The sequence below is a fragment of the Triticum dicoccoides genome, chromosome 5B (genome assembly GCF_002162155.2).
Source record: "Triticum dicoccoides isolate Atlit2015 ecotype Zavitan chromosome 5B, WEW_v2.0, whole genome shotgun sequence".
Lineage (NCBI taxonomy): Eukaryota > Viridiplantae > Streptophyta > Magnoliopsida > Poales > Poaceae > Triticum > Triticum dicoccoides.
This window is the reverse complement of record NC_041389.1, coordinates 699,415,555-699,441,429: the sequence shown is the minus strand read 5'-3', so window position 1 is coordinate 699,441,429 and position 25,875 is coordinate 699,415,555. Positions and strand designations below refer to the sequence as shown.

General features: G+C 47.8%; 1 protein-coding gene across 1 annotated transcript in view; it reads left to right on the top strand.

The window, feature by feature from the left end:
* Nucleotides 1–18,132: 18,132 nt before the first annotated feature.
* LOC119310589 (polyubiquitin 11-like) overlaps nucleotides 18,133–25,875 on the top strand; it is an 82,879-nt gene continuing 75,136 nt past the window's right edge. The window contains exon 1 of the mRNA XM_037586283.1: nucleotides 18,133–18,447. Within this exon, the coding sequence (XP_037442180.1) occupies nucleotides 18,221–18,447 (227 nt within the window). The 5' untranslated portion in view covers nucleotides 18,133–18,220. The remainder of the gene's footprint in view (nucleotides 18,448–25,875) is intronic.

Below are 25,875 nucleotides of genomic sequence, written 5' to 3'. Positions count from 1 at the left end.
CTTTGTTATTTGGTTGCAGGGTTGCTTGAGAGAGACCATCTTCAACCTACGCCTCCCACGGATTGATAAACCTTAGGTCATCCACTTGAGGAGAATTTGCTATTGTCCTACAAACCTCTGCACTTGGAGGCCCAACAACGTCTACAAGAAGAAGGTTGCGTAGTAGACATCACCCGACGCGTTGGGAATAACTCCTAGGTCAATAATGAACTCCTTCATCCAGATTGCTTCATGTGCTGCCTCCGAGGCTGCCATGTACTCTGCTTCACATGTAGACCCCGCCACAACACTTTGCTTGCAACTACACCTACTGACTGCCCCACCATTCAAAATACACACGTATCCTGTTTGTGACTTGGAGTCATCCAGATCTATGTCGAAGCTAGCAACGACGTATCCCTTTATGATGAGCTCTTCGTCACCTCCATAAACGAGAAACATATCCTTAGTCCTTTTCAGGTACTTCAGGATATTCTTGACCGCTATCCAGTGTTCCATGCCGTGATTACTCTGGTTCCTCCCTACCAAACTTACGGCAATGTTCATATCTGGTCTGGTACACAACATGGCATACATAATAGATCCTATGGCTGAGGCATAGGAGATGACACTCATCTTTTCTCTATCTTCTTCCGAGGTCGGGCATTGAGCCGTGCTCAATTTAACACCTTGCAATACATGCAAGAACTCTTTCTTGGACTTATCCATATTGAACTTCTTCAATATCTTATCAAGGTATGTGCTTTGTGAAAGACCGATGAGGCGTCTCGATCTATCTCTATAGATCTTGATGTGTAATATGTAAGCAGCTTCTCCAAGGTCCTTCATTGAAAAACACTTATTCAAGTAGGCCTTTATGCTTTCCAAAAGTTCTATAACATTTCCCATCAATAGTATGTCATCCACATATAATATGAGAAATGCTACAGAGCTCCCACTCACTTTCTTGTAAACACAGGCTTCTCCACAAGTTTGCATAAACCCAAACGCTTTGATCATTTCATCAAAGTGAATGATCCAACATCGAGATTCCTGCACCAGACCATAGATGGAGCGCTGGAGCTTGCATACCTTGTCAACATTCTTAAGATCGACAAAACCTTCTGGCTGCATCATATACAATTCTTCCTTTAGGAAACCATTAAGGAATGTCATTTTGACGTCCATTTTCCACATCTCATAATCATAGAATGTGGCAACTCCTAACATGATTCGGACGGACTTCAGCTTCGCTACGGGTGAGAAGGTCTCATCGTAGTCAACCCCTTGAACTTGTCGATAACCCTTAGCAACAAGCCGAGCCATATAGACGGTCACATTACCATCCGCGTCAGTCTTCTTCTTAAAGATCCATTTATTTTCTATGGCTTGCCGATCATCGGGCAAGTCTGTCAAAGTCCATACTTTGTTTTCATACATGGATCCTATCTCGGATTTCATGGCTTCAAGCCATTTGTTGGAATCCAGGCCTGCCATCGCTTCTTCATAGTTTGAAGGTTCACCGTTGTCTAACAACATGATTTCCAGGACAGGGTTACCGTACTATTCTGGTGTGGAACGTGTCCTTGTGGACCTACGAAGTTCAGTAGCAACTTGATCTGAAGTTTCATGATCATCATCATTAACTTCCTCTCTAGTCGGTGCAGGCACCACAGAAACATCTTCCTGAGCTATGCTACTTTCGGGTTCAAGAGGCAGTACTTCATCAAGTTCTACTTTCCTCCCACTTACTTCTTTCGAGAGAAACTCTTTCTCTAGAAAGGATCCGTTCTTGGCAACAAAGATCTTGCCTTCGGAGCTAAGGTAGAAGGTGTACCCAATGGTTTACTTAGGGCATCCTATGAAGACGCATTTTTCCGACTTGGGTTCGAGCTTTTCAGGTTGAAGTTTCTTAACATAAGCATTGCATCCCCAAACTTTTAGAAATGACAGCTTAGGTTTCTTCCCAAACCATAATTCATACGGTGTCATCTCAACGGATTTAGACGGTGTTGTATTTAAAGTGAATGCGGCTGTCTCTAAAGCATAACCCCAAAATGATAGGGGTAAATCGGTAAGATACATCATAGATCGCACCATATACAATAGAGTGCGATTATGACGTTCGGACACACCATTACGCTGAGGTGTTCCAGGCGGCGTGAGTTGTGAAACAATTCCACATTTCCTTAAGTGCATACCAAACTCGTGACTCAAATATTCTCCTCCACGATCTGATCATAAAAAACTTTATTTTCCTGTCATGTTGATTATCTACCTCACTCTGAAATTCCTTGAACTTTTCAAAGGTCTCAGACTTGTGTTTCATTAAGTAGATATACCCATACTCAAGTCATCAGTGAGGGTGAGAACATAAAGATGGCCACCGCGAGCCTCAACGCTCATTGGACCGCACACATCAGTATGTATTATTTCCAACAAGTTGGTCGCTCGCTCCATTGTTCGGAGAATGGAGTCTTGGTAAATTTGCCCATGAGGCATGGTCCGCACGTGTCAAATGATTCATAATCAAGAGACTCCAAAAGTCCATCTGCATGGAGTATCTTCATGCGTTTGACACCAATTTGACCAAGGCGGCAGTGCCACAAGTATGTGGGACTATCATTAACAACCTTACATCTTTTGGTATTCACACTATGAATATGTGTAACATCACGTTCGAGATTCAATAAAAATAAACCATTGACCAGCAGGGCATGACCATAAAACATATCTTTCATGTGAATAGAACAACCATTATTCTCGGATTTAAATGAGTAGCCATCTCACATTAAACGAGATCCAGATACAATGTTCATGCTCAAAGATGGCACTAAATAACAATTTTTGAGGTTTAAAACTACTCCCGTAGATAAATGTAGAGGTAGCGTGCCGACGGTGATCACATCGACCTTGGAACCATTGCCGACGCGCATCATCACCTCGTCCTTCGCTAGTCTCCGCTTATTCTGCAACTCCTGTTTTGAGTTACAAATATGAGCAACCGCATCGGTATCAAATACCCAGGAGCTACTTCGAGCGCCAGTAAGGTACACATCAATAACATGTATATCACATATACCTTTGGTGTTGCCGGCCTTCTTATCCGCTAAGTACTTGGGGCAGTTCCGCTTCCAGTGACCATTTCCCTTGCAATAAAAGCACTGAGTCTCGGGCTTGGGTCCATTGTTTGACTTCTTCCCACAACTGATTTACCGGGCGCGGCAACTCCCTTGCCATCCTTCTTGAAGTTCTTTTCACCCTTGCCTTTCTGGAAACTAGTGGTCTTATTCACCATCAACACTTGATGTTCCTTCTTGATTTCCACCTCCGCTGATTTCAGCATTGAAAATGACTCAGGAATGGACTTCTCCATCCCTTGCATATTGTAGTTCATGACAATGCTTTTGTAGCCAGGTGGGAGCGACTGGTGTTGGAAATATGCCCTAGAGGCAATAATAAAATTATTATTATTATATTTCCTTGTTCATGATAATTGTGTGTTATTCATGCTATAATTGTGTTATCCGGAAATCGTAATACATGTGTGAATACATAGACCACAACATGTCCCTAGTGAGCCTCTAGTTGACTAGCTCGTTGATCAACAGATAGTCATGGTTTCCTGACTATGGACATTGGATGTCATTGATAACGGGATCACATCATTAGGAGAATGATGTGATGGACAAGACCCAATCCTAAGCATAGCACAAGATCGTGTAGTTCGTTTGATAAAGCTTTTCCAATGTCAAGTATCATTTCCTTAGACCATGATACCATAGGAGTGCTTTGGGTGTACCAAACGTCACAACGTAACTGGGTGACTATAAAGGTATACTACAGGTATCCCCGAAAGTGTCTGTTGGGTTGACATGGATCGAGACTGGGATTTGTCACTCCGTATGACGGAGAGGTATCTCTGGGCCCAATCGGTAATGCATCATCATAAGGAGCTCAATGTGACCAAGTAGTTGGTCACGGGATCATGAATTATGGTACGAGTAAAGTGACTTTCCGGTAACGAGATTGAACGAGGTATTGGGATACCGACGATCGAATCTCGGGCAAGTAACGTACCGATTGACATAGGGAATTGTATATGGGATTACTTGAATCCTCGACATCATGGTTCATTCGATGAGATCAACATGGAACATGTGGGAGCCAACATGGGTATCCAGATCCCGCTATTGGTTATTGGCCGGAGAGCTGTCTCGGTCATGTCTACGTGATTCCCGAACCCATAGGGTCTACACACTTAAGGTTCGGTGACGCTAGGGTTGTGGAAATATTAGTATGCGGTAACTCGAAAGGTGTTTGGAGTCCCGGATGAGATCCCGGACGTCACGAGGAGTTCCGGAATGGTCCAGAGGTGAAGATTTGTATACAGGAAGTCCAGTTTCGGCCACCGGGAATGTTTCGGGGGTCACCGGTATTGTACCGGGACCATTGGAAGGGTCCCGGGGGTCCACCGGGTGGGGCCACCTATCCCTGAGGGGCCCATGTGCTGAAGTGGGAAGAGAACGAGCCCCAGGTGGGCTGGTGCACCCCCCTTGGGCCTCCCCCTGCGCCTAGGGTTGGAAACCCTAGGGGTGGGGGCGCCCCACTTGACTTGGGGGGCAAGTCCCCCCCTCGGCCGCCGCCCCCCCTTGAGATTGGATCTCTAGGGGGGCGGCACACCCCCTAGGGCACCTATATAAAGAGGGGGAGGGAGGGCTGCGCACCCTAGTCCCTGGCGCCTCCCTCTCCCCCCGTAACACCTCTCCCTCTCGCTGAGCTTGGCGAAGCCCTGTCGAGATTGCCGCTACTTCCACCACCATGCCGTCGTGCTGCTGGATCTCCATCAACCTCTCCTTCCCCCTTGTTGGATCAATAAGGAGGAGACGTCTTCCCCAACCGTACGTGTGTTGAACGTGGAGGTGCCATCCGTTCGGCACTAGGATTTTCGGTGATTTGGATCACCACGAGTACGACTCCCTCAACCCCGTTCTCTTGAACGCTTTCGCTCGCGATCTACAAGGGTATGTAGATGCACTCCTCTATCTCGTTGCTAGATGACTCCATAGATTGATCTTGGTGAAGCGTAGAAATTTTTTATTTTCTGCAACGTTCCCCAACAACTGGAGGATCCTGTCAATGACCGAGTCATCTGGAAGATTAACTCCCAGCTGAGACAAACGGTTGTGCAACCCAGAAATAGTGAGTATATGCTCACTGACAGAACTGTTTTCCTCCATCTTACAACTGTAGAACTTGTCAGAGACTTCATATCTCTCGACCCGGGCATGAGCTTCGAAAACCAGTTTCAGCTCTTGGAACATCTCATATGCTCCGTGCTGCTCAAAACGCTTTTGGAGCCCTGGTTCTAAGCTGTAAAACATGCTGCACTGAACCAGGGAGTAATCGTCACTACGCGACTGCCAGGCGTTCATAACGTCTTGAGTTGCTGGGAAAATGTGTGCATCACCTAGCGGTGCTTCAAGGACATATGCTTTCTTGGCAGCTATGAGGATGATCCTCAAGTTTCGGACCCAGTCCGTATAGTTGCTACAATCGTCTTTCAGCTTGGTTTTCTCTAGGAATGCGTTGAAGTTGAGGGCAACATTAGCGTGGGCCATTTGATCTACAAGACATATTGTAAAGATATTTTTAGACTACGTTCATGACAATTAAGTTCAACTAATCAAATTATTTAATGAACTCCCACTCAGATAGACATCCCTCTAGTCATCTAAGTGATACATGATCCGAGTCAACTAGGCCGCATCCGATCATCATGTGAGACAGACTAGTCATCATCGGTGAACATCTTCATGTTGATCTTATCTTCTATACGACTCATGTTCGACCTTTTGGTCTCTCGTGTTCCGAGGCCATGTCTGTACATGCTAGGCTCGTCAAGCCAACCTAAGTGTTTTGCATGTGTAAATCTGGTTTACACCCGTTGTATGCGAACGTTAGAATCTATCACGCCCGATCATCACGTGGTGCTTCAAAACAACGAACTTTCGCAATGGTGCACAGTTAGGGGGAAAACTTTCTTGAAATTTTAGTGAGGGATCATCTTATTTATGCTACCGTCGTTCTAAGGAAATAAAATGTAAACATGACAAACATCACATGCAAATCATAAAGTGACATGATATGGCCAATATCATCTTGCGCCTTTGATCTCCATCTTCGAGGTGTGACATGATCACCTTAGTCACCGGCATGACACCATGATCTCCATCGTCGTGTCTTCATGAAATTGTCTCGCCAACTATTACTTCTACTACTATGGCTAACGGTTATCAATAAAGTAAACTAATTACATGGCGTTCTCATTGACACGCACGTCATACAATAAATTAAGACAACTCCTATGGCTCCTGCCGGTTGTCATACTCATCGACATGAAAGTCGTGATTCCTATACAAGAACATGATCAATCTCATACATCACATCTATCATTCATCACATCCTTTTGGCCATATCACATCACATAACATACCCTGCAAAAACAAGTTAGACATCCTCTAATTGTTGTTGCATGTTTTACGTGGCTGCTATGGGTTTCTAGAAAGAACGTTTCTTACCTACGCAAAAGCCACAACGGTGATATGCCAATTGCTATTTACCCTTCATAAGGACCCTTTTCATCGAATCCGAGCCGACTAAGGTGGGAGAGACAGACACCCTCTAGCCACCTTATGCAACAAGTGCATGTCAGTCGGCGGAACCTGTCTCACGTAAGAGTACGTGTAAGGTCAGTCCGGGCCGCTTCATCCCACAATGGCCCCAAATCAAGATATGACTAGTAATGGTAAGCAAATTGAACAAACCAACGCCCACAACTACTTGTGTTCTACTCGTGCATATAATCTACGCATAGACATGGCTCATGATGCCACCGTTGGGGAACGTAGCAATAATTCAAAATTTTCCTACGTATCACCAAGATTAATCTAGGAGATTCTAGTAACAAGAGAGAGAGAGAGAGGGAGGGAGTGCATCTTCATTCTTTTGAACATCACTAAGCAGAAGCGTTACAAGAACACGGATGATGGAGTCGTACTCGCGGTGATTCAAATAGCGGAAGATCTGATCTAGCGCCGGACAGATGGCGCCTCCTGTTCAACACACGTACAGCCCGGGGACATCTCGTCCTTCTTGATCCAGCAAGGGGACAGGAGAAGTTGAGCGAGATCTCCGGCAGCACGACGACGTGGTGTTGGAGCTTGTGGTATTTCTGCAGGGCTTCGCCAAGCTCTACGGAGGAGGAGGAGGAGGTGTTGGGGAGGGAGGGGCTGCTCCAGGGGAAGGGGTGCGGTAGCCCTCCCACCCCCACTATTTATAGGGGAAGGGGAGAGGGGGACGGCCCCCTTAGATCCCATCAAAGGGGGGGGGGCAAGGGGGAGGCTTGCCGCCAAGCTAGGTGGGGGCGCCCCCCTTAGGGTTTCCCCCAACCCTAGGCTCATGGGCCCTAGGGGGGAGTTGGCGCCTAGCTAGCCAATCTAGGGGATGGTTCCCCTCCATATTCAGCCCATAGGGCCCTCCGGGGCAGGTGGACCCTCCAAGTGGACCCCCGGAACCCCTTCGGTGGCCCCGGTATAATACCGGTAAACTCCCGATCGAACACTTCCGGCGACCAAATAAGGACTTCCCATATATAAATCTTCATCTCCGGACAATTCCGGAACTCCTCGTGACGTCCGGGATCTCATCTGGGACTCCGAACAACCTTCGGTAACCACATACTATTTCCCATAACAACTCTAGCATCACCGAACCTTAAGTGTGTAGACCCTACGGGTTCGGGAACCATGCAGACATGACCGAGACATCTCTACGGCCAATAACCAACAACGGGATCTGGATACCCATGTTGGCTCCCATGTGTTTCATGGTGATCTCATCTGATGAACCACGATGTCGGGGATTCAATCAATCCCGTATACAATTCCCTTTGTTCACCGGTATGTTACTTGCCCGAGATTCGATCGTCGGTATCCCAATACCTCGTTCAATCTCGTTACCGGCAAGTCTCTTTACTCATTCTGTAACGCATGATCCCGTGACTAACTCCTTAGTCACATTGAGCTCATTATGATGATGCATTACCGAGTGGGCCTAGAGATACCTCTCCGTCATACGGAGTGACAAATCCTAGTCTCGATTCGTGCCAACTCAACAGACACTTTCGGAGATACCTGTAGTGCACCTTTATAGCCACCCAGTTACGTTGTGACGTTTGGTACACCCAAAGCATTCCTACAGTATCCGGAAGTTGCACAATCTCATGGTCTAAGGAAATGATACTTGACATTAGAAAAGCTCTTAGCAAACAAACTACACTATCTTGTGCTATGCTTAGGATTGTGTCTTGTCCATCACATCTCATTCTCCTAATGATGTGATCCTTTTATCAATGACATCCAATGTCCATGGTCAGGAAACGACAACCATCTATTGATCAACGAGCTAGCTAACTACAGGCTTACTAGGGACATATTACAGTCTATGTATTCACATATGTATTACGATTTTCGGTTAATACAATTATAGCATGAACCTTAGACAATTATTATGAACAAGGAAATGTAATAATAACCATTTTATTATTGCCTCTAGGGCATATTTCCAACATTACAATGATATGGGTATGAGATGGTGATGATGGAGATGATGATGATGCCTTCTCAATGCGGTGTCATGCCGGCGAAATCCTGGATCAATCCCTCATGAGAGATGCCTTCTGGAGGCTAGAGTTTCGTGTTCTAAACGAGTTTTTGGTGTGTGTATGCATATGATCTCCGATCCGGTTCCATGGGGCGGAAATAGTGGACAAATAGGAGGCGGTGACGTTTGGTACGGGAGCTGGTGTGAGACAAATGTTTCCCTTTGCTCTGGATGTGCCATGCAGCCTCCAGCTTTCTCCTAGGCTCTTCTATATTTTGGGGTAATTAGTTATTACTTCCTTTGACGTGATTTTATCACCATTGTGTGAAGTTCTTAGTGCTCCAATTACTTCCAAAAACACATCCTGGGGAAAACGACAAGATGAAATGCGCGAACATAGTAAAATCCCACAAAGCTTACCATGTAGGCACAAAATAAAGATTAAAATCATCTAATAATTTGGACTCATCTTTTTGTCCTATGGGTTAATTAGTGAATTGGCATGAATGATTTGAGTTGTATGTGGTTATCTTATTGTCCTTTGCTACCCATCATATGACCGCATTTGTGTATCACACCTTAGGGTTAGTAGCATGTTGACAGAACTATGCATACAACGGCAAGATGACTGAAACCTCGCCACACCGTGAAAATTGATGCATATAGGATTAAAGAGGGACCAATATATATCAATGCTACGATTGAGTTTACCTTAATAAACGTGTGAGTATTTGCGAATGCTGGCTAATATTTCCAATTATAAGTAGAGACAATAGCCAAAATACCACTAGTCAGAACCGAACTTGCCAAAGTACCACTATAAAAAAAACGACTTGCCAATATAGCACTCGGCTCAGTTTTCATTGTCAAAACAGCACTTCTGTCAATTGTCAAACTTTTTCTGTTAGTCAAACCGTTAGGGACTCGTCAGCTTTTTGAGTATTCCAAATTTACCCCCGTAGCAGCTAACCCTAATCACATTTCCTCTCCAGCCCCTCCCACACCCAGCAGAGAGTCATGGCAGCGCCTCCCTACAGCCCTCGTCGGCGCCTCCCTACAGCCCATCTCTCCCTCTAACCCTCTGCGACAGTCACCCCGTAGCCTCTCCACTCGCCGATCTCCTCCCTGGGCGCATGGCTGGGAAGCCCGACGCCCGTCGATCCTACCCGCAGGCGCGTGGCTGGGAAGCCTGGCGCTTGTTGATCGCGCCCACGGGCGCATAGCTGGGCCACCCAACGCCTCAGCTCCGGCACCAATCATCCCTTCTCTGCCTCATCCCGCCTTCTCTGCCTCATCCCGCCTCCCTACTGCTTGCCTGCCCGGGGCCTCCCACTACCTCCATTGGTGCCTGATGCAGGAACTCTAACCTGCTGAGCCGCCCTCTTCTTGGCATTGCCTAGATTAGCTCGACCGGTTCCTCTGTTGCTATATTGTTGTTAAATGATGCAAAGTGAGATGGTTTTGAGTCTGTTGTTATATGTTGCTATATTCATGTTAATTTGGTGATGAAATGTTGCACTGTAGGTGCTCTTTTGTGAATAAAATTTAAGCTTGGGATGTGAAGAGGTAAGGTCATACAAGTCCTTTTTGGATGGTGTTAGTCTCAGTTTGCCACTAGTGGTATTTTGGCTAGAGAAAACTGAAAGTAGTGCTATATTGGCAAATCGGTTTTTCGTAGTGGTATTTTGACAAGTTCGGTTCTAACTAGTGGTATTTTGGCTATTGTCTCTTATAAGTATGTATGATTCTGAATATGGATAGTATGTGAGCAGAGGCCTCTCCCACATATAAAATTGCATGATGATAATAGGTCCAGTACCTTAGCTAATTGCATCGGAACAATTTCGCACCTCCTATCACCACTTTTCTACACTCGCTATCTTTATTTTATTATACTTTTATTTAAATAACACCTAACTTCTATTACAAGTTCCTCATTGTCTTGCATATCTATCTTTTCATACCCGCAAAGTACTTCTAGTTTTATTTCCTAGGTAAATCAAACGTTCGACGTATGTAGGGTTGTATCAGTGGTAGTTAGGATCTCGGAGATAACGATCCTATCTTTTAGCTTCTTGTGGGTTTGACACTCCATACATACCACCTCCATCATTGTAAAGTTCCTGCGATAATTCCTCGCACTTGGGGATTATCATGTACCTATTCCAAATATGGAGATGTTGATACTCCCTCCTTCCATCTATATAGGGCCTAATGCGTTTTTCGAGGCTAACTTTGACCAAATGTTAGAGCAATAATATATGACATGCAACTTACACAAAGCATACCGCCAAATTCGTATGTAAAAGGAGCTCCAGTGATATAATTTTCAAAGTATACATCTCATGTACTATTAATCTTGTCAATAGTCAAAGGAGGTCTTGAAAAGCGCATTAGGCCCTATATGAATTGAAGGAGGAGTAACTATGATGCATGTCATGACATCAATACAGCTCGCACCCGAAGTGCAACGCAACCACTCTGTTTCTCTGAACGGGTAATGGCCCACAAATTTCCGGCTTGCTTCAAGATCGTCACACATCGAAAAATAATACGATGGTTCGACCGACTTGCCTGTTTGGATGGAAGACTATGTCCTCGCAATACAAGTGGCAGATGGCGATGATTTACACGCCATAACTATCTACCCTTGCAGCTAAAAGGGTCAACTCGGCACTGGCTACACACTTTGGCACCGGGATCCATCGACAACTGGGATGCACTCGAAGCCAAATTCATGGTGAATTTCTAGGGCACATACGTCAAACCTCTGGATGCTCACGACCTAGATCTTATCCTCTAGAAGCTAGGCGAGTTGGTACGAAAATTCTGGAATCATTTTCTTAAAACGGAAAATGAGATCATTGACTGCAGCGACGCCGAGGCCCTCGCGGTATTCGGGAACAACATCAAAGAAAAGTGGCTCTCCAGAGACTTCGGCCATTACAAACCAAGAACCAAGTCCGAATTAATGATCATGATGACCAAGTTCTGTGTTAGAGAAGACAACTGGCTTGCTAAAAAGAGGTTCCGAAACAGAGACCCTGACACATCCGAGGTGGGCGATGGGAATGGAAAACCACAACTCAACCAAAAAGCAATTGTCGCAACAAAGGCAAGAGCGACGCCGAGGACAGAGAGGTGAACATCGGATACAACAACTAGCACCAAGGCAGCGGATCAAAAAAGAGGCCCTTCCAAGGCAGAAGGGGCGGTGACTCTCACTTAGATCAAATCGTGAATCAGCCATGTGCGATCACCCCGACACCGCGGACAAACCATAATATGGGACATAGGAAATTTTACAAAATGATTCATTTTGGGTATTTCCTATTTGGTGCTTCTAGAGTAAAATAAAGCGCAAATAATACGCAACACACACCCTTTCGAGCGAGCTCTTCGTAAATGGGCCGACCCTGCAACACATTGTTGTTTCCTCGTATCCACCTAATTTAAGGAAAGTAATAAGATGTTTATTTCTTTTCTATGTTTCCTGCTGTGTTTTGTTTATTTGTTAGTTATGTATTCTTATTTAATTTTACAATTTTAATATTTCAATTCAATAACATTTTTAACTCACAAAGAATTTTCAAATTGGTGAACATTTTTAATAATATCAAGTAATTTTTGATTTTAAATTCAAGAACTTTTTGAACTTTTATATTCATGAATATTTCTGAAGATCGTGTACATTTTTTGAACTCACAAATGATTTTCAAATTGGTGAATGTTTTAAGAACTATCAGATAATTTCCTAATTTCAGGAATATTTTGGAAATTCATTGAAAATTATTTTGAACATTTTTAAATTCAAAAATCTATTGTTAAAGTGTGTGCATGTTTTTGAATAATTTTCCAAATTATTGATCATTGTTTTAAACTAATGATGACCTTGTTTCTACCAATCAAAAAGCATGATCACGGAATTGTTATGATCATGCCTCTCAATATGTACATGGCCTAACGAAACCTCCTGATTGATAAAAAACCAAATATGTGGAGCCATGATTGTGTTTGGCAGCAGGTTGTCTATTTCTAAGTGGTCTTCAATATTTTATATATTTCCATCACTTCGTAAGCCTTCGGATCAACTATATTCATCTCATCTAATTTTGTATATAAATTATGATTAAAACTTCCACTAAAGGTGCATGATTATGCAAGTGGCTAACCAAGGTGTTGATTTAGATTACTGAGGTTCATGAAAATACGGGCAACCGAGAACTCCGCAAAAAAAAAGTGCAAATGGGAATGAGAGCTAAAACTTACAGAGACCGTTTCACTTTTATTCCAGTTTCCTGTTTTGCTATTTAAATGAAATTATGTGTGTAAATTTCAGGAAGAAATTTCGTCTGCAGTACTACAGGAAATCATATGTCGCCATGTGGCTGGACATAAGCCGAGCTAAAAACACAACCACTCGGCTTCCCTCCTCAGAAGCCGAGTACAGCTAAAGAACGCCCGACAAAGAACGAGAACTCGGCATAATTGCTCTTAAGCCGAATGTGAGAAAGAAGAGGCTCGGCTTATAAAACCAACTTGGATTATACATAAAAAAGCTCTCATCGTACAGTCAGCCCTCGACAACGTTACCTGCCACATGGCCATCATGGAGGTGGTTGACGGCCCATGACAGAGCGGCCTATAAGCCGAGTGTATATCAGAAAGATATCGGCTTACTTTAGAGAATTATTTTATTTTTGAAAGACCGTGAAATATAAGCCGAGTGCCCGTGAAACGAAGAATGGCTTACACGCATGTTGAATTTTAATGTTTAGCATATTGCATTTTAATGGAAAAAGACTTTTTAATGTTTAGCATATTGCATTTTATTCTTTGCCCTCTTTCTCACACATTCTCTCCGGGCTAGTTTTCATCGCACTTCCGAAGCCCAAATTTCCCGATCTCTCTCTAATTAATTAGCGTCATTTTGCCATTTTAAAGTTTTGGCTTTTCGTTGTACTCTTGACATCCCCCCCTCTATACCCATATTAGAATCACATGCAAAAGGATAAGTTGTTCCGACCCTTAGTAAAGTGATTCGACGAACCCCTTGTTCGGTAAGCCCGGAAATGTCTACACTCTAGATTTATAAAGAACGGGGTGACTGCATCTGGACTATCCTCTTTTTGTCTGTTAAAATTTGTTACAGACCATGAGAAAATCCCCTATGACCTACCCTAACAACCCTTCGAGCCGGCACGAAGGGTCTGGACTTAGATGGTGATTCCCCCACTTTGAGGTAATGTGAAGAAATCTTGTGAAGACATGGTCTCAATCTTGGTTTGACATGTCCCTATGACCTACCCTAACACAAAAAAGAGAAAGGCCCCATTGTCTACCCCCTTTCAAAGCCGGTCAAAGCCCTGAACCACATGAGCCTCATGGGACATCGTTTCATCGAAAACCGCATGAGCGAGGGTCAACCCCCCTGCCCCACCACCACCATCATGTGGGCCTAATATATGTATACAAGGGTAGTGTTATGTGTAAGTATCCAATTAACAACTTTGGTGTGGCACGTGCTTCACAAACAACACTATCCGACACGAAGGTTCTAGATTTAGAGTACGAGTCCTCAAGATTCGAGGCGACAGGAGGGAATATTGTGTAGACTTGGGTTCAATCTTGGTTTCATGTGTCCCTATGACCTACCCTAATACACACAAAGAGAAAGTTCCCATGGTCTACCCTCTTTTGAAGCCGCTCAAATCCCATGGAGCACCGTTTCATTCGAAACCGCACGAGTGAGAGTCGAAAAACCTCCCCTACTTGCATGTGGATCTAATATGTGTATGCACAGTTTGTGTGATGCGAAAATATCCAATAAAAACTTTGATGTGGCACTTGCTTCACAAATAGGACTATCACCCACAAAGGTTCTGAACTTAAAGTGTGAGTCCTGCACTTCGAAGCAACAGGAGGGAATCTTGTGAAGACTTGGGCTCAATCTTGGTTTGGCATGTACCTATGACCTACCGTAACACAAAAAGAGAAAGGCCCCATGGTCTATCCTCATTTAAAGCCGGTCAAAGCCCTAGACCATGCAGGGACCACATATCAAAGTTTCATCTGAAGCGACGTGAGGAAGGGTCGAAAAACGTTCCCACCTGCATGTGACCCTAATATATGTTTAAAAGGATGGCGTGATGTGGAAATATCCAATGGACTACTTTGATGTGGCATTTTCTTCACAAACGGGACTATCTGACACAAAGGTTCTGGACTTAGAGTGTGAGTCCTGATATTCGAGGAAACGGGAGGGAATCTTGTGAAGATATGGGCTGAATCTTGGTTTGAAATGTGCCAATGACCTATCCTAACACAAAAATAGAGAAAGGACCCATGGTCTACCCCCTCACGAAGCAGGTCGAAGACCTGGATGGTCAAGTCCCATGAATTGGCATTTCATCCAAAATTGCGTGAGGGAGGATCGGAAAACCTCTCACCCACTTCCAAGTGGACCTAATATATGTATATAATGTTGATGTGATGTGGAATCCAGTACACAACTTTCATGTGGCACTTACTTCAAAAATAGGACTAGCGCCCATGAAGGTTCTTGACTTAGAGTGCGTGTGCTGCACTTCGAGGCGGCGAGAGGGAATCTTCTGAAGACATGGGCTCATTCTTGGTTTTACATTTCACTACGACCTACCTTATAACACAATCAAATCTAAAGGACCTATGGTCTACCCCTTTTGAAGCCAGTTAAAGCCCTAGACCGCTTGGGACCCATGGATCAGGGTTTTGTCTAATACTACGCGAGGGAGGGTCAGAAAGCCTCCCGCACTTGCATGTGGCCCTAATATATGTATACAAGGGCGGTGTGATAAGGAAATATCAAACCGACAAACTTTGATGTGGCACTTGCTTCACAAACAACACTATGATCCATGAAGGTTCTCGACTTGGAGTGTGAGTCCCACAATTCGATGTGATGAGAGGGAATCTTGTGAAGACTTGGAATCCACCATGGTTTTACAAGTCCCTATGACCCATCCTAATGCACAAAAATAGAAAGACACATGGTCTATCCCCTTTCGAAGCCGGGCAACGCCATAGACCATGCGGGCCCCATGAATTAGTGTTTCTTCCAAAGTAGCGCGAGGGAGGGTTGGATACCTTTCCCACCTACCCGTTGCCTTAATATTAGTCCTACAAAGGATGCTAGAGTGCCCTGCTCCTGGCGCGGGCGAGAGCATCCTCCACGCCGTTTGTTTGCCGTTGGCACGCCGTGGGTGTTGGAAATATGCCATAGAGGCAATAATAATTACGTTATACTTATTTCCAAGATTATGATTAATTTTTATATTTGATGCTATAGATGCTATGATTCGCGAGTCTGTGAAAACCAAGAGGCTCACAGAAAAACTCATGTGCACGTGTAGAATTATAAATGGTAAAATAGATTCCTACTCTTGCCTCTAGGTCTAGCTCAAGTATTGCATCTTGGTTCTATTTTCCCGATCATAGGCATGAGTTAAGTGTAACGATGATGCCTACAACATTGAGGGCACGATGTTAGAAGAACACTTTTGTTGAATTAAACCAAGTTGTATGTTATAACTAAGATATTATTTCTTCACAAGTATATAGTCCATAACATGGGAAAGTTAACGTACACACAATTCCTTAGACCATGAGAGTACCAAGTCACTTCATATTGGATGATGCACTTTGGGGCACATCAAACGTCAACCGTAACAAAGTGACCATAATGGGAACTTATGGGTTCATCGGAAACGTATGACAAGGGACTTGATAGCTCGTGACTAGGATTTCCTCCTTTGGAGATGGGTAGATATTCTTCAAGCCCTCTCAGTGTGATGGAATCCATCATCGTCTGCCCAGACACATCGTGACTGGCTCATGGGGATGCTGGAACATAAGAATGAGAAAAGAGAATAAAACTAGTAACGAGGAGGCTGGCATAGTGATCATGTGTTTGACTCACGGGGATTCTGATATATCTAACCTCGAGTTTTCTAAAATATCACGTGAGCAAAAGGAATAGCATACGGTAGCTACAGGTTCACTCAATAATCGTTCGTGTGAGTATAGGGGTCAATATGGATGTCCATGGTTCTGCTATTGATCATGAACTACGGTTCCGCTATTGATCATGAACGAAAGGTGTTTCAGCCATGTCTATGTTTCACCGAACTTGCACGGTCACAAGCTTAAGAACCTTTCATTTGTAGAGTTGTAGATGAGTTAGGGATCTTGACGGGATATCACCGAAAGGTCTGAGAGATATTGGAAATAATTACAAGAGAGAACCATAATGTTTCAAAGAAAAACTGAATTAAACCGAGAAGAAGGAAAAACTTCGGAAGGAAAAATAATTATGCTGGAGGGCTCCATAATTTTCTGGGAGCCCTCTAGAATTAAAAGAGGTGCCCTGGGCCTGCCCCTGCAGGTAAAGCTTATAGGGGGCAGTTGCATGGGCCTTTAGGCCCAACAAGAGTGGTACCCCCTTAGCCTTAGTGTCCAAGCTTGGCTTGGGGAGGGTAGGGTTTTTGGTGGGGCCTACCCCGTGGTGCGCAACGACAAGGGGGGGGGGTTCCCCTAGTCTGCCATCCCTCCACCTATAAATTCCCAAGGGGGCGCCCCCCTGTTGCATACAAGTGATCGCCTCCTCTCTCCCTCGTTCTCCGCCGTAGTTATTCCTCCCCGAAGGCTTGCTCCTCCCTCCCTTGTACTCTGGCATCATCAAGATTTGGACAGCAAAGCGATGCTGGGTCACTGGTGTTGTACGAGTGCAATCCATAAGGGCTCGTACATTAGAGGGAGTCATTCGTGGGATTTCAAGAACTTGATCTTCACCAACTCTTCTTCCACTGCAACTCAAAGTTAGTAACATTCAAATCTAACCTTGTATGCATCTTCATAATGATCTTGCTTTCAGTTCCGCAGGTTGTTTTTTTCCTACTACGATTCCCAACATTTTTATAAAGTCAAGGAAACAAATTTTCAGTTTCATGAACATTTTTAAATCATGAATTGTATTAAAATCCGTGCAATCTTTTCAAAAATTGTGATTTGTAATAATTTTTGTGAATACATGAATATTATAAAATTTTGTGAACATTTATTGATCATGAACATTCTTTAAGAGCTATGAACAATTTTTAAAATTCAAGAACACTTATTATTAAGTCCTGAATTTTTTAAATCTCAAATATTTTTAAAATTCATTATCGCAAACAACTTTTAAAATCTTAAAAAATCGTTGCATGTTTTTTTTCCTGGGTAGCAGCAGAGCGAAGCTGAGGTGAAGAAACAGCAAGCGAGCAAGCCCGCAGAGCGATCGAGAGCGACGATGGCATCGTAATAGGCCGAGGCCCAGTGCGTGTTTTAGGAGCGTCTTGACGGTAAGAGCGAGTTTTGCGGGAGCTCCTCGGTAACTTGACGGGCGCGCTCCCTCTTCGAATCTAATACGGGTAAATCAAAGAAACTGAATTAGTAGTTGAGGGAAACGTCCTGAGCGTGGCCGCCGGCCGGCTATATTAGGCCGAACTCACGGCACGGAACCAAAGAGCACAAGAAAACACCAACGGAAAAGCCAATCAGGATGCAGATTTTTGTGAAGACGCCGACGGGGAAGACGGTGATCCTCGAGGTCGAGAGCACGGACACCATCGGCAACGTGAAGGCCAAGATCGATGGTGAGGAAGGTGTGTCGCCGGAGCAGCAGCGGCTCATCTTCGGCGGGAAGCCGCTGGAGGACGACCGCAGCCTGGCCGAGTACGACGTCCACAAGGACTCCACTCTCCACCTGCTGCTTCATCTGCCCGGCGGGTTTCGCGGCCGCGAGGGTGGTTGGTTTACGGACCCCAGCATGAGAGCCCTCGCAGAAAGCTACAGCCGAAACAAGAAGATCTGCCGCAAGTACGTGTTTCTTTTTTTGAGACAATGAATCTGCTGCAAGTAGTAATCTTACTTAGAAGAATCGATTAATTTTACACATTACTTTAGCTAGTGGTGTTGGAAGACGGCTGTTGTGGACTCCGCCCACGCCGCTCCGTCCGCCCCGCACGCGGTGATCGTGGCCACTCCCGCTGGCCACGCTGCTTAGCGCACGGCGCTCCTGGAGACTAGCTCCTTCTGTTGTGACGGATCGCCATGCACTCATGTGCTCCTCGTGTGTATATAAGGCAATGCCTTCCTATGTAATACTCACTCAGCGATTCCTATCATTCTTCTTGGCACCAGAGCCACCTTTCCTCCCTGTATCCCAGGCCGGCTCGCATGCCTCCGATGAGGGCTCCGACGCCGGCGAACAGCCCGACACCGGCGTCGCCTCTGACAGCCCACCCCTCCCTAGCGCCAATGCTTCCCTGCCCACTGCTTCCGCACCCTCCACCGTTCAGAGCGCTCCACCGGCCACAGCTCCCCTGCATCTCACCGTCGCGCCGCTCGGCGCGGTGACTGCCGACGCCGCGTCGTCCTCTACGGCGCCTCCTCCCTCGATCCACGCCGTCAACGTCGGCGCCCACATCGACTTCAAGCTGGACGCCGTCTGCGGCAACTACTCCAAATGGAGGCGCATCATGTCCTTCATCCTCTGCAAATCTGGCATGGAGAGCCACGTCCTCGTCAACCTCGAGCCGCGCACCCAGACCGCGCAGTGGCGCCACGACGATCTCCAGATCCTCCTCATGATCTACGGTACGATCACAGATGAACTTTACGATGTCATTTCCGTCCAAGATTCCACTACCTACCATGCCTGGTTTCTCCTCGACGCCTTCTTCCGCGACAACCTCGCGGGCCGAGCCATCCACGTCGGCGCCGAGTTCCGCGCCACTGTTCAGGGCGACATGAAGATCGCCGAGTACTGCCGGCGCCTCAAGGCGCTCGCGGACTCCCTCGACGACCTCGACGAACACGTCACCGACAAAACCCTCACCCTCCAGCTCATCCGTGGACTCTCCCCCCGGTTCGGCGTCATGGCGTCCCTGCTCCCCATGCAAGTTCCCTTCCCCACATTTGTGCAGGCCCGCTGCCGGCTGATGTTGGAGGACATCAGCTTGGATGCACGCTCGCGTACGGCGGGCGCCACTACTCTCATCGCCACCCACGGCAGCTCCTCTGGTTCCGGCAGCTCCAGTGGGGGTGGCGGCGACTCTGCATCAACTGGCGGCGTCATCCAGCGGGAGCCCGACCGCTCCTCTGACCGCGGCGGGCGTGGCCCCAGTCGTGGGCGCGGTGGACGCGGGCGCGGCCCCGGTGGGCGCGGTTCTACTCCAACACCCACCGCCCCATCCCAGCAGCGTTGGATGGGCTATTTTGCTCCGTGGGGCGCACCCTTTCCGCCCGTTGGCCGCGCTCCGTGGGTTCCTCCGAACGCCGCGGGTGTCCTCGGCCCACGCCCCGGGGTGCCTCATCACGCGTACCCCATGATCTACGGCGCCCACCTACACCGTACGGCGCTCCGCCGCCCACGTACGGCGCCCCGCCTGCACCTTCATGGGACAACGCTCACATGCTCAACGCCGCCATGACCAACATGTCTGGCAAGGCCGAACGCGCCATACGCAGCACAAACGACATCATGCGCACTATGTTGCTCCAAGCCCACATGCCACCAGAGTTTTGGGTCGAGAGCTTAAACACTGCCACTCACCTCCTCAACCTCAGGCCCTCCCGCGCCATCGCCAACAACACGCCCTACTTCATGCTCCATGGCATCGCACCCACCTACGACCACCTCCGCACCTTCGGATGCCTTTGTTACCCAAACCTCTATGCCACCACCCCAACAAACTAGCTCCTAGGTCACGTCGTTGCGTGCTGCTCGGCCTCCCCCGCGAGCACAAAGGCTATCGTTGCCTTGACCTCAACACGCGCAAGGTAATCACCTCCCGTCACGTTATTTTTGACGAAAACCAATTCCCCTACACACCGGCCACACCCCTCCACGTGCCGCAGAAAATCCCATGCAGATCCCACCTACCTCGTCCGATCCCTCTGCCCCATCCTCGGGATCGCCACCCGCACCTCCGCCCAATCCCATCCTCCCGAGATCCGCGCCAGATCGCACCAGATACGCCCCCACCTCCAACCCAATCATCCCCGCCTCGGATCCCACCCTGTCGGATCCTGCGCCCACCACCCCCTCGTCCAGCCGGTCCCATGCCGACCCCACACCACCGCCACCCCGCAAACGCCACGCAGCAGCCTGTCGGCCACTTCCAGTGGCGGCTCCAGCCCCTCCAATCCCGCGTCGCCCCCCGGTCGGCCTCTCCCACCCCGCGTCGTGCCCATTACTCCACGCCGCGACGCCCACGCCATGCAAACCAGAGCCAAGTCTGGCTTCCTTCAACCCAAAACCCTCTTCTCCCCCAACGCGTTCCTCCACGGCCACCTCGACACGGTCGTCTACAGTCAGCAGCCCTCCGGCTTCATCGACTCGCACCACCCCTCGCACGTCTGTCGGCTGCACCGATCGCTCTACGGCCTACGCCAGGCGCCACGAGCGTGGTTCTTGCGCTTCACCGCCCACCTGCTCTCACTTGGATTCATCGCGTCTAAGTGCGACACGTCGTTGTTCATCCTTCACCGCGGCTCCTCCACAGCCTATCTACTGCTTTACGTGGATGACATATTGCTCACCGCTAGCTCCACTGCTCTGCTCCGCTCCATCATCGCCGCGCTCCACCGCGAATTCGCCATGTCTGATCTTGGTGAACTCCACCACTTCCTCGGCATCAATGTCCACCGCACGAACGACGGGCTCTTCCTCTCGCAACATCAATACGCGCTCGAGATCCTCGAGCGTGCCGCCATGAGCAACTGCCGTCCCATCGCCACACCTGCTGATACCAAGCGCAAACTCTCCGCTCAGGACGGGCAGCCCGTCTCCGACCCTTCTCTCTATCGCAGTCTTGCCGGTGCTTTACAGTACCTCACCTTGACTCGGCCCGATATCGCCTATGCAGTACAGCAGCTGTGCCTCTTCATACACGACCCCGCGCGAGAGTCACTTCACCTACCTCAAGCGAGTCCTGCGCTACGTCCGCGGCACCCCTCATCTTGGCCTCCAGCTCCGGCTATCTCGCGACACCAACCTGGTTGCCTATTCAGACGCGGATTGGGCGGGTTGCCCCGACACACGCCGTTCTACATTGGGCTTCTGCGTCTTCCTCAGCGACTGTAACACCCACGATGCGGCTATATCTCCCACGTGTCGAAGCATGACTTAGAGGCATAACCGCATTGTGGTTTTGTCGCAAGAAGGGTCATCTTCACACAATCCCATGTAATGAACAAGACTGGGATAAAGAGTTGGCTTACAATCGCCACTTCACACAATGAACATATAAAAATCATACATCATTCAGAGTACACACACATATAGTCCGACTACGGACAAAGCCAAAAGAAAAGAAGATAACCCAACTGCTAGATCCCCGATCGTCCCGACTGGGCTCCACTACTGATCATCAAGAAACAAAACATAGCAACAACTAAGATCTTCGTTGAGCTCCCATCTGAGCTCGGTTGCATCACCTGCACTGGTATCATCGGGACCTGCAACTGTTGTGATAGTATCTGGTGAGTCACGAGGACTCAAAAAACCCGCGAGATCAACACTATTTAAGCTTATGGGTAGCAAGGGGTAAAGTGGTGAGGTTGCAGCAGCGACTAAGCATATATGGTGGCTAACATACGCAAATAAGAGCGAGAAGAGAGCAAAAGGAACGGTCGTGAACTAGCAATGATCAAGAAGTGATCCTGAACTCCTACTTACGTCAAACATAACCCAAAAACCGTGTTCACTTCCCGGACTCCGCCGAGAAGAGACCATCACGGCTACACACGCGGTTTATGCGTTTTAATTAAGTCAAGTGTCAAGTTATCTATAACCGGACATTAACAAATTCCCATCTGCCACTAACCGCAGGCACGGCTTTCGAAAGATTATACCCTGCAGGGGTGTCCCAACTTAGCCCATGACAAGCTCTCGCGATCAACGAAGGAATAGACCTTCTCCCAGGAAGACCCGATCAGACTCGGAATCTCGGTTTACAACACATTTCAACAATGGTAAAACAAGACCAGCAAAGCCGCCCGATGCGCCGACAAATCCCGATAGGAGCTGCACATATCTCGTTCCCAAGGCACACCGGATGAGACATCCTACGAGTAAAACCAGCCCTCAAGTTTCCGCGAGGTGGCCCCGTAGTCTACTCAGTTCGGACCAACACTCGAAGAAGCACTGGCCCGGGGGGGTTAAAATAAAGATGACCCTTGAGTCTGCAGAACCCAAGGGAAAGACGGCTTGGGTGGCAAATGGTAAAACCAAGGTTGGGCCTTGCTGGAGGAGTTTTATTCAAAGCGAACTGTCAAGGGGGTCCCATAAATCACCCAACCGCGTAAGGAACGCAAAATCCGGGAACATAACACCGGTATGACGGAAACTAGGGCGGCGAGAGTGAAGCAAAACACCAGGCATAAGGCCGAGTCTTCCACCCTTTACCAAGTATATAGATGCATTAATTAAATAAGAGATATTGTGATATCCCAACATAATCCTGTCCATCATGGAGCAATCTTCAACTTCACCTGCAACTAACAACGCTATAAGAGGGGCTGAGCAAAGCGATAACATAGCCAACAACGGTTTGCTAGGAAGGGTGAAAAAAAAGGTTAGAGGCTGACATGGCAATATGGAAGGCATGGTAAACAAGTGATAGGTAGCGCAACATAGCGATAGAACGGAGCAACTAGCAAGCAAAGATAGAAGTGATATCGAGGGTAATAGTCATCTTGCCTGAAATCCCGCAAAGAAGAAGAACGAGTACATGAAGAAGACAAACGGACGTAGTCGAACGAATCCTCACAACTCCGGAACGAAACCGAAGCTAACGAGAGAAGCAAACCGGAAAGAAGCAAACAACATGGTAAACACACAAACATAGTCATGGCATGATGCACAATAAAGTATGATGCATGTCCGGTTTAAAGAGGCATGGCATGGCAAAGTGCAACAAACAATACTACAAATTAAGTGGAGCTCAATATGCAACGAGTTGCATATTGACGGAACACCACAACAATTATTTAGTTCTCTCTCGGTTATGTTACCAAACAATATTAAATGTTGATTAACATGGCAAGAGGTGAAGCATGAGCAAACCACCTATTTAGGCAAGTTTAAATGAGGCCGGAAACAACAAACAACAATTCCGGAAAATTCCCATATCATTTAGCAATTTTTAAGCAAACAACAATTTTAACCATTTAAATGTTGTTAACATGATGCGGATGACATATACAAGTTTTATGCAATTTTTATGAAAAAGTTGACATGAAGATGATAAGGAGCATTTGTCGCCATGGCGGAAGGAAAAGAGTGCCACGGCGGCGAAACGAAAAATGGTGCCACGGCAACATATCCGAAAATGATGCCATGGCAACATATCGGTTCTGGTAGCTCACGGAGATACCGATGCAAAAGGAAGTGTGCGGATGTGCACAACATGCAAAGATGGTGGGGTGCTCCCGACTTCCGGGTTCCCACGGGACGGTGGTATGGCAAACGAGTGACAATTCGGACACGGTGCAAACATATGGTGCATCTCATACAACACATGCATTCGTTCACGGGCGGTCGCCTCGGGGTTATACCTTTGAAGCGTGCGTTTCGGAGCGGTTCAAAAATGTCGAGGGAAGTAGTCATTCACAGGTCGTAGGGGAAGTAGTCGTTCTCGCGGCGGCGGTAGTGGAAGTAGTTGTACACGTTTTAAGACGATCGAGTCATCTGTAGAGGAACTTGGCAGTCCATGGGGTCGACGGTAGTGGAACTTGACACATCGCCGTGTGTAGTCGTACTCGGTGTCCTCGGGGCATCGGCTGTAGTCGAAGAACTTGGCGTGCATCAACTGTTGACCAACAGTGTACAGGAGGCAGCAAGGCATGGCCGACTTGGTGTGCAACCAAAGATGGACTCCGGGCGTCTGGGTTGACTTGGCCATGACAAAGGCAGCAAGGCCAACGCAAAAGGGGCTGGCGCGAGCAAGGCAAGGCAGCAGCATGGGCATGGCTGCTACCTGAGTCCAAGGCAGAGGGCGGCCGGGGCTGGGAACGGGCGCCGGAGCGACGACGAGTCGAAGGACGGCGAGGAAGAGGGAGCTCCTCTCCCTGGCACGAGGAGGGAGACGGCGCGGGCCTGCGGGGCTGGCTAGTGGCGCGGAGGCGAGCAGGACTTGGCGAAGGGCGGCACGACAAGGGACTGCGGGGCTCCGGCGGGAGAGACTTGAGGCGCAAGGGGCGGCTGTAGCTTGCAGAGGAGGTCGAGGCAGGGGCGCCGGAGTTGAGCAACGCCAGCAGGGGCAGATGGGCGCGAGGAGGCCGGGAGGAGGAGCGCTCAGCACCGGTTCCATCCGGGAACGAGGCGGGGCGAGCTGGGCGGCCTAGACTCGCCGGCCGGAGGGGCGACGGGGCAGCAAGGCGGTCCGTGGGAATCGGGCACGGCGCGCGTGAGGAGGAGGCGAGGTAGAGGAGGGGCACAGGCGCAGGCGACGGAGGAGGTCGGGTGCGAGGGGTTGAGGCGATGGGTGGCGATGGGGACGCGGGGGAGAAGGAAGGGCGAGGCCTTGGGCGAAGGCGGAGGCGCGAGGAAGAAGGGGATCGAGCGGAGGGGAGTTGCGGCGCAAGGGGAGGGGATCGAGCGAGGAGGGAGAGGGCCAGCGAGCGATGGGTTCGGGCGCTGCGGGTGTGAGTGCGGCGGCGGAAGGGAACGAGGAGGGGGAAATGGGGTGCGTGGGGGCTGGGCTAGGGTTAGAGGCGGCTGGGCCTTGGGCCGGCTTAGATGGGCTGGCCTGGTCCGACTTGGGTTAGAGCTGGGCCTAAGAGGCCGGCTAGGCACTCTTCTCCCTCTCTCTTATATTTTCTTTAGCAGAAAACAATTAAAGAGAAGGAAAGAGAGGGTTAGGGAAAGGATTTGCGCATGGAGATAATTTTTCCGGACTCGCAAAAATATGCTCGTTCCAAGAAAAATAGAAAGGCCAAGATTGCAAGATTTAAATTCAAACTCATTTGAATTTAATTCAAATGGGTTTGAACGGAAGTGAGGGTTTGGGAAGGTCCAAAAATGTTCGGATTTTTGGTGGAGCTCCGGAAAATGATGAAATAATAATGGCAAAGTTGGAGATCAAGAATTAAGACAACAAAGGCATTAGGATATTTTGTAAGTGTGTTTGCGGTAAATCCAAATAATTG